At 26.8% G+C, this 10,050-nt stretch overlaps 1 protein-coding gene across 1 annotated transcript; it reads right to left on the bottom strand.

Moving 5' to 3' along the window:
- Positions 1-2,668: 2,668 nt before the first annotated feature.
- LOC109789736 (glycolate oxidase 1) lies at positions 2,669-9,486 on the bottom strand. The gene is made up of 12 exons (XM_083068863.1): positions 9,318-9,486; positions 9,043-9,167; positions 7,916-7,962; positions 7,646-7,723; positions 7,146-7,270; positions 6,978-7,044; positions 6,809-6,869; positions 4,283-4,302; positions 4,127-4,196; positions 3,919-4,019; positions 3,381-3,485; positions 2,669-3,116 (listed from the first exon to the last, which is right to left on the bottom strand). The coding sequence occupies exons 1-12, from the start codon at positions 9,461-9,463 to the stop codon at positions 2,931-2,933; spliced, it is 1,131 nt and encodes a 376-aa protein (XP_082924989.1). The 5' UTR covers positions 9,464-9,486; the 3' UTR covers positions 2,669-2,930.
- Between the last annotated feature and the right edge of the window lie 564 nt (positions 9,487-10,050).

The raw sequence follows: 10,050 nt of genomic DNA, 5'->3' as shown, positions 1-10,050 counted from the left end.
TTGGCTTGGCGTGTGAAACTAGATAGGACAAAAAAAAAATTGTGGCCTATTTGAAAATTGGCTCAATTTACTTGTAAGACTTTGATTCATCAAGATGCGCCAAATCAATAGGATGAATTTCACAACTTTACTAAAAACACAATTCTATTATTAATTGCTAACTAATCAATCTTTCATGTATAATTTATTATAAAAAGGGATTCACTTCTTTTAAAAGAGGAAGTTTTATTAAATTTATTTTACTTAATAATTCATATTTTTTTATCAAATTTTAATGATCTAATCATTAAATTAAAAATTGTTAATGTATTAATCAAGTTTATAAATTTTTAAAAATAAAAATTATATATTTAATATTTTATTTTATTAATTTAAATTAATGAATAATTATAAAATATTTTATATATTGATTTGAATCTAAATAATAAATTATCATATGTTTGATATGAGATTTCATATTTTAAAAATATTGAATGGTTTTATCATTTTCAACACTTTTAAAAATATCTCTTTCTATATCCCGTATCAAAATTTTGACATTTTTTTCATTTTAAAAATAGTATAATATGAATTTAGGTCAATCATCACTCTTTAATTCCTTTACTGATTTGATTTAACTATAATTAGTACTCTCTTTCTCTCATAATATTTATCGTTCTAAGTTATTTTACTGAAATTAGAAATAAAAAATCTTATGATTAATCTTGATCTTTACTATAAACAATGTAATACAATATTCACTTTCTAAAAAATATTATGAAGGGTATAAATGAAAAAAAGAAGAAGAGATAATTAATATTATATTGAAAAGCTAACAGAGAGTATTATATATACTACTTAATATATTAACTTTGACTTTTTTAACAAAATAAAAATATAGAAAAGAGTGGGAGCACTTAATTTTTAACATGACAAGTGCGAGTACATGATTATAAATTTATAATATGCTTAAATATGTTTTTAATATCTCAAATTTAAAGTAAATTTATTTTTAGTCCCTCAAATTGAAAATTGGTCTTTTTAATCCTTGTAATTTCAAGAAATTTTATTTTAATTTTTATATTCAAAATTTTTAAAAAAATGTATCAAATTTTGTCGCCTAAAATCTATTTACCAATATTTTTATCGGTAAAAATATCACATCAAATCTAGTTGAAACTACATTTATTATCTCAAGCTATTACTTTAATATATATTATTGATGACATGAAAGACTAAAATAAGATTTTTAAAAATTATAGAAACTAAAAATAATAATTTTAAAATTAAGGAAATAAACACATATTTAAACCTTAATAATATATATATATATATATATATATATATATATATATATATTATTTTATTGGATGACTTAATAATTCTTTTAAATTCTAAATAAGAGGAACCCTATAATGAGATTTATAGGATACACAAATTATAAGACATGTCTCTCGTTACTAAGTTTTATTTAAGGAAATAAATCTATAGGCCATAAATTTTTTGGGTTTTTTTAAATAGGTCCTTAAATTATAAAATTTATCATAAAACATTAATTTCCAATTTTTGCAATAAGTTCCTGAGATAAGGAAATAATAAAGAATATTTTGTCAAAGTTAATGATTTGTAAATGAGTCATTAATATCAAAGACCCAATTAAAAGAATTGAAAAATATTAAAGACTCAAATACAAGTTTTTTTTTTAGTTTATGAACTTATTTAAAAAAACTCAAAGTTTATGGACCTACAAATGTATTAAATCTTGTTAATTTTTATGAATTTTGTACATTTTATTTTTTCACCTTAGTAAAATTTCTCCTCTACCTATACAATTCTAAAAAGAAATACAATAATAAGTTGCAAAAGTTTTGGGTATACTATCCAGTTTCCACAAGTTAGGCACCTTTAAAAGACAAAAGTCATATACAATTTTATTGTTGTTATCGATTAAAACTAGAATTTTATCTTAATAAAAGTGTATATTAAAATATTATATAAATTATCAAAATAAAACTTTGATTTTGATTAAAAAAATAACATAACAATACTTCAAAACTATTACAAAGTGGTCTGTCATAAATGATGCATCGCAAGCATTAATAATTTGGCTTATCTTACTTTAAAGAAGACCCTACATCCCATGCAAATAAATGTCTTTTCTTCTTGCTGGCTAAATTTTAAAAAAAAAATGTTTGGAGTTAGACTGGTGGAATTTCTTTTACCAAAAAAAGTATCTATTTTTTTTTTTGGGAAAAATTTGATTTTGTGATCCTAAGTAACTAAACCATGCTCGATCGAAAAAGAAGATACACTTCCTTCCTCTGTTTGGAAGTAATAAAAAAGTGAAGAAAAAAAAATCTATAAGACTTCCAATGGTTGAAAGATGAGGAAAGAAATTAGAAATTTTGTTTAATTAAAAAGAAAGGAAAAAAGGAACTCTTTACAAAGAGAGAGATTTTAAATATCAATTTATTTTAATACTTTTATAATTTTAAATTTTAAATTTTAAAAATATAAATGAGAATATTTTAGATATTATATTAAAAAATATATATTTCTTGCTTTTTACCCTCCAAATTCTCAAAAACAGCTTAATAGTCTGTAATTGTACCTATTTATTTAAGCTTAAACAGGGCTGCCTGATGGGCCAAATCGAATTCCCAAAGCACGACTAAAAGATAACCAATCATTTAAACACAAAAGGCCCCTTAAATAAAGTCTTTCATCTAAGCAGGTGCAGATGAAATTCGTTTGGATCTATCACTTGGCCATTGGAAATGAACACATAGTAGGTATGATCTCACAATCAATGAATCACAAACACCCATAAAGAAGTAGCACTACATGACTCAATGTAACACAAAGCTTCCCATTGAAGCATGGAATACGAACATCGGGTTATTATAAAATAAGAATTTTAGAATATAGCCAAACATGCTAGAGTCCTACAATCATAACTTGGGAGCAATTCTTGGGCGATCCCATTCCGTCACAACATGGTCACGAGTTATCTCCTTGAGTGAACCACAACCACTTAGTGCCATTGTTAGCTCAAACTCATCACGAAGCATTTGAAGTACTTTTCTCACACCAGCCTCACCATCAACAGCCAATGAGAACACCACAGGTCTACCAATCTGAAATTTGACATCAAAGGAGAAAATATAAACAGCAAGAATGTAGGGCTAGGTAGATTTTCTCATATCCTCATCCTCTAATGAAACACTAGTAAACCAATGAAATGTAAATGCATACTCCATAAGTTTCCATTACATTCGTGGCAAAGTCATATTTTTAGGAAATTTTGAAGATCTGGATCATATACTTCTCTACGGAACTTAAGAACTAGGCATTGAACATTTTAAATTGCTATGATGATGATCAAACTTTCATATACTTACAAATACACCAGATGCTCCAAGAGCTAGTGATTTAAAAACATCCGTCCCTCGACGAATTCCACCATCCAAAAAAACTGGAACTCTTCCTTGTGCAGCTTTAACTACCTATTCAAGGCAACCAACCAATATTGACAATGCGTTAATAAATTTTTAGTATTTCAAATTAAGGATAAATTTGTCTTTGTCCTTAAATTTAAAACTGTTATTTTTAGTTCTTATAATTTTTAAAAATATTTTTTTAGTCTTTAAGTCATCAATAATATATTTGAAAGTGACAAATTGAGACAGTTTTGCACTATCAATTAGGTTTAATGTGATACTTTCATTAATAAAGACATTATAAGGTAGATTTTATGGGACAATCTTTGATAAATTCTTTAATAAAATTTGAATATAAAGATTAAAATAAAGTTTTTTTTTTAAATTATAAGAACTAAAAATATCAATTTTAAATTTAAGTGATAAAAAATTATCTTAAATTTAAAAGATTAAAAATATATTTAAACCTAAAATTTTAGGGACGATTAGGAAGGGATACCTCTTCCAAAGCCATAATAGTTGCAGGGACATAGTCAAGTTGGCGAGCTCCATGATTGGAAACAATGATTCCTGCAGCTCCAGCTTGTATGGCTAACCTTGCTACATTATTAGCATTTGATATGGGATTAGATTCAAGATTGAGAAATCAAAACTAACAAGGATAAAATGGACAGGGAAACAATAATGTATTTGTTTTATAAGCTTACCATCTTCAGCAGTAAGTACACCCTTCAATATAATTGGCAATGAAGTGATTGTTTGAAGCCATTTTATATCCTGTAAAATGATTTACTATAGTATTAATTACTTCCACATTCAGTGTTATAAATTACAAAGTTATATGTGTGAAAATTCGACATCACCTTCCAGCTGAGCGACCGATCTGTTAAAGGAAAGGAAATCAATAAAGAGAATCAACATTCATTTGTAATTAGCAAAACAAGGAAATCAACATTTATTTCTAATTAGCATAAAGAAATTATAGAATCATCATACTGTCATAATTGTATTCCTAAAATAGCTCGATTTTTGCTAGAATGGTTTTTTTGCTGGTTTTATATAACAGTATAGCCCGGTACAAAGTTAATGTATATACAAAAACAGAGTCCTCTGTTCATTTTTTTACAGTATTAGAGCATGATTCTAGTGTCTCTAGCTTAACACTTGTCGCCACAACACACTACTACACCAACCAATTAGGGTCTATAAACCTTAATCCCCTTATTAGGCCCTGCAGTCTCATCCCTTTTAATCTCTCTCTTTTTTTATAAGGTCAATAATCATATTATTAATTAAAACATTCTTAATTATTAAAATAACCTATAATTAATATTAAATTATAAGATTAGGTTTTGGTTTGTAAGTTGTTGATAAGTTTCATAAGAACTTTATTTATGAAAAAAAGGTAAACAGGTGATTCTAAAGAAGAGAATGATATGTAATAAGAGGAAAAGATAAGAAAGAATATGGAACGAAATGTCATCATTAAGATTTTGTTAATTACGTCTACAATAAAGTGCTTGAATAAACTTAAGTAAATATTATCATCTTAAGGCATGAATAAGTTTTGTCGGTAGATGTTATATAGTATTAAATTCTCAATGGGACACTAATGGCATGGAAAGATCACGACCCATAAATATGAAGGTAGCAACTCACAATGTTGAAATGAAAAAAGAATCAACCACTGAGAACCCAAATTTTAAAGTTTAGGAGTGCAAGAAGATCATGAGCCTATGCGATAAAAAAGGTAAGGATCAAACACCTGCAACTGGTTAAGGAAGTGTACATGTTGACCCTTTGAGTTATTTTCAATTGGAGGATAATGTCGTTTTTCGACTCCTAAATCATTTTATGGCCACAAGCAAGCATCTTGCAACTGGTTCCAACATTTCTATTGTGAAATTCAAGAAATTGTGTTTCAACCATCAAAGGTCGATTGCACAATATTTTACATAGCTTTGTTCATATTCCTTTACTATGGTGGTACTTTGTGATATGCTTAGTACAAGCAACAATGAAACAACCATCGGCGACTTTAAGAAGTTTCTCAATTGTCATTTAAAGCTTATAGACCTTGTACTACTCAGATACTTTTTTAGCATTGAAGTTGTTGTTCAAAGAAAGATTTATAGTTTGTCAACAAAACTACACATTCGACATATCAAAAGAGTCTAGGTTACTTTGGATTAAAACTAAAAATTGTCCGCATATATAGAACTTGATTTGGTATTAATAGAGGGAAAAAAACAGGGAGTGAAGCCCCCCATGGATCCCACTTGATATCACAAGCTAGCTAGGAAGCTAATCTATCTCACAATTAGGTAGTACAAAATCTATACAAAGTGTTTTTGGTAAAATTAACTTATAAAAAAGTTATAAGTTATAAAATTAAAAACCAAAAAATTAAAAGTTTATAAATTATCTGATTGAATTGAATGTGTTTAATAAAATTAATTAATAAGATAACTAATTAATATAAAATGACATTTATTTATTTGGTAATAAGAGTGAGAAAATAAAATATAAGCAAAATTCTAAATTAAAAAAAGTAAAGAAGGACTTCAAGAAAATTAATGAGGATAAAAAATGAAAAAGAAATTAAAAATTTATAAATTATCAATTACTTTAATTAATTTATAGAAATAAACTGTAACATCTTAAAATAAGCACTCTTATTAAATAAATTTCTTTTGATTAGACTAATTTAAGAATTGGTTAAAAAGAAGCTTATAAGCTTCTCAAATATTTCATCAAAACACACTATAAACATGCTTAATTAATTTATGTCGAAACTAAAAATAAAATAGTTAAAATTTACTTATATTTTAAAAAAAAATACTTTTTTTTCTAATAACATAGAACAAAATATATTTGTTAAAAGAATACATGTATTATATCTTGAGCAACAAGGTTGTTTTGTATCAATCAAGCAAACACACTCATTAATACAAATATGGTATACCGTGATCAAACAAAACACACTAAATTAGATTTTCACGCTATTTGTGAGAGAATCGAAAGAAGAGAGATCAAGAAATCCAATGTGCAAAGTGGAAATCAAACATCAAACAATAAATACATTTACAAAACTATTGCGATTAACATTTCATAGACGTCTCGACAAGTTGGGTGTCATTGCCATTAACACTCTAACATGAGGGGGATGTTAAAGGAAATAATTGAAGGGGACCAACATTCATGTTATTAGAAGCATTCATTTGTAATAAGTTAATCAAAGAAATCAGCATTCATTTGTAATTAGAAAGGGAAACTATAGAATTGTGATACTGTCATAATTATATTCCTTAAATAGCTTGATTTGTCCTAGAATAGTTCTCTACTGGTTTTATATAACGACAATCCTGTACATAGTTTTATATACACACCTCTGTCCAAGATTGATCGATCAACTGATCCAACATAAGATGGAAGACCAGAGTCATTGGTCTGCAAGATAATCCCAAACAAAAAATAGCAACAATAAGATAACCAATAATGGAAAAACCCATCTAATTTCAAATTTTCATACAAATCATGAATCACAGATTCACACACCTTGTAAAACTTTCTAAGATCTAATCCTTCAAAATTCTTCAATACCGTGTTTGGTGGCAATGTAAATCTATAAAAATACCCCCATGAAACAAGCCAATAGTATATATTCAACCATGTAAAGTTTTGTGAAAAGACTGTTCTCATTTACATTTACAAATGTTATTCAACCTGTTTTTGGTGTCCATCTCCCTACGGCCAAGAACTGGAGAGTCCACAGTAAGGACAATTGCATTGAATCCAGCTCTTTCAGCTCTTCTCACAAGCTGCACAACCACATTTCTGTCTCTAAGAACCTAAAAAATAAACTATAACAAATTAGGTACTACATAATATTGTTGAGAATTTTAGATACAAGAGATAATCGTATCAGTGCTTGCACAAATGAATCAAGGAGAATAAAATTGTGTTATTTTAGAGAGGAAGGAAAATAAATTATTTGTGAAACTATTATCTTTTCTAACAAAAATCATTGGAAACAAATGCAAGTAATAATATGCAACCAAAAAAATTACAATGACAAATCATAAAAATTGATTTCCTCCTGTTTTATCTAAATTTTATGAAAATGTTTCATTGTCAAGAAAATTTTCTAGTTTTCAAGGGTGAGACTTTTAACACATTAGAGATAAGAGAACTATGGAAAGAAAAAATGAGGGCAATTTACACACATAGAGTTGGAAAAAACGAATGCCATGACCCGTTGAAGCAACTTCCTCAATACTGGAAGTAGCCGATGTGGATAGTGTCTGTGACAAAAAAAAAATTATTCAAATTATAATTTGCAAGAAAGTAAATAAGTAAAACAAATGAATGTAGATATGTAGGTTTATACCATTTCATATTGATGTAAAAATAATAATAAAACTACCAAGGAAAAAATATAGTTCTTGTTTTGGAAATAAAACCAAAGCAGATGACAAATATGGTGAATGTCAAACCAAGATTGTTCCAGCAGCTGATGCTGCTCTAGCCGTAGCAAATTCTCCTGCACAAAAGTTGCATAATTTGTTTTACTTTAGATATTTTTTTCATCTGTAATAAGAAATAAACTTCAATTACAAATATATTAAAAATCCGGCAGCTCTGCATTAAAAAATCCACAATGTTAAATGTTTAATTCTATGAATTTTACATTTTATTTAGTATTTTTTTTTTGTTACGATATTTTATATGGTATACAAATAACAAACACAATAGTCAGATAATGTCAATATTGGAGCAATCTTCTCTATAAAACACAAATGAATGGAACAAATTTTCTAGAAGCTCCTAAGTTTTCTGTTTCATTTGATAACACTAGGTTTCTTGATTTAGTCCTTCATTGCAAACATTTTAGAAAACATTATAGAAACGAATACACGATAATAACTCGCTTGAATTTTACTCCGAAATGGAAATATGAAATAGACCGGGATTTTTCTAATAAATTCATTTGTTTCATATGGATTTTAATCTTGTTTAAGAAATGATACAAGAATTATTATTTTTTTTATAAGAAATGAATATTTTTGTCTTTTTGTTTTTTTCTCTCGTATCTTTCTTCTCTCACTTTCTTCTTTACCTCATTTTTTTTTCTCTATTTCTTTCTTCTTCTTTTTTCTCTCCATCTTGCTCTAATTTTCTCCCTCTCTCCTTTTTCTTATTATCATGCATTCACGTCTCTTGCTTTTCTCTCTCTTTCTCCTTGTAAAAATATCAATAACTTTCCATGAATTATTAAATATTTAAATTTATTTTTAACTTAAATATTTAAAAATTGACTATTATGTATTTCATAAAATTTAATTTTAAAATCATATTATCCCTACCCAAAACAAAGCATTTAAAATTGAAGAAGTTTGAATTACTTGATCTAAACAAAATATTTAGTAAATAAAAGAAATTTAAATCAAAGTAATCCAAAATTAAAGAATCTCAAATTCTCTTAATGTTACTTTTTTTTTATCAATTGTATTTATTATGCACATACTATGATATTCCATACTTACAGATTAAATTTTATTTTTCAGTCCCTCAATTTTCTTTTTTGATATTATGATACCACAGTTGGAGTTTGATAACGTACCTTGAGGATGAGCCATCTTATGGAAGGATGTTGGAGCAATCATAATAGGCATTGATATTTTGAAGCCCAGTATTGTTGTAGTCAAGTCTACCTTGCTAACATCAACAAGAATACGGGGACGGAACCTGTTTGAAGTTAACCAAATAGATATTGAGAACAAAAAGGAAGCATATATAAGTTGCAATCCTTAAAAATCAAAGGAAAGGTGAATGAAAAAAAGGAGAGATCATAGAACAGGTAAATGGAGGTGTTGATTCCTGGGAAAAGTAAATTACAGAATCCTCGAGAATGCATTTCGATTCTCTTTCAAAGTCCACTCATCCTCTGCCCCTGCTGCGAAGAAGTCATAAACCATCTTTGGCAATTTTTCCTTTGCAAGGGCCTCATACTCGCTAACATTAGTCACCATTTCCATCTTCATATCAATAATGCAAGCAAGTGTGTGTATATATTTGGAATTCCGTGACTCCATTCAAAACACTATAATTCGTTACTAATGTCAGGCTTACGTCCTATCGTTCAGTGAACCACACTTCTCCACGTCATCATATTATTGTTATAAGCGACGGTTCTAAGTTATACAACAGTTGGGCACTTTTCCCAACTAGTATTTAACATATATATAATTTTTTTATCTAAAAAGATAATATATTTTAAAAAATAAAAAATCATATTCTAATAAAATAAATATATATATTTAAATTATCATATGTATAAAATATAAATTTGAAAAATATATTTATTTATTTGATGTTTGTTAAACTTTTGAAGGAGATTAATTTTTTTTATATAATAAAGAATATTCTTTAATAATAAATTAATTTTTTAAAGTTTAATTAATATATATATATATTTTAATACTCACATATATAATTTAATATATTAAAAAAATAATTTTTGATAAAATAAGATTTACGGTATGCATGTTTATCTTTTATGTTTTTTATTTATTGTATACGTTGATTAAAAAAATCATAATAAAAAAAATCAAAAAATTTATGTTCCATT

This window comes from Cajanus cajan, chromosome 2 (genome assembly GCF_000230855.2).
Source record: "Cajanus cajan strain Asha chromosome 2, NIPB_CcT2T_4, whole genome shotgun sequence".
NCBI lineage: Eukaryota > Viridiplantae > Streptophyta > Magnoliopsida > Fabales > Fabaceae > Cajanus > Cajanus cajan.
The sequence above is the reverse complement of the archived record's forward strand: the minus strand, read 5'-3'. Positions and strand labels throughout refer to the sequence as shown.

Bases quoted from the DNA above. Each gene is read 5' to 3' on its own strand.
- LOC109789736 (XM_083068863.1), bottom strand. From the start codon at position 9,463: ATGAAGATGGAAATGGTGACTAATGTTAGCGAGTATGAGGCCCTTGCA. The intron at 9,168-9,317 runs GTAATTTACTTT...AACTTCAAACAG, and splicing joins AATGCATTCTCGAGGATTCT to GTTCCGTCCCCGTATTCTTG. The intron at 3,486-3,918 runs GTATCCCTTCCT...TGCCTTGAATAG, and splicing joins CTATTATGGCTTTGGAAGAG to GTAGTTAAAGCTGCACAAGG.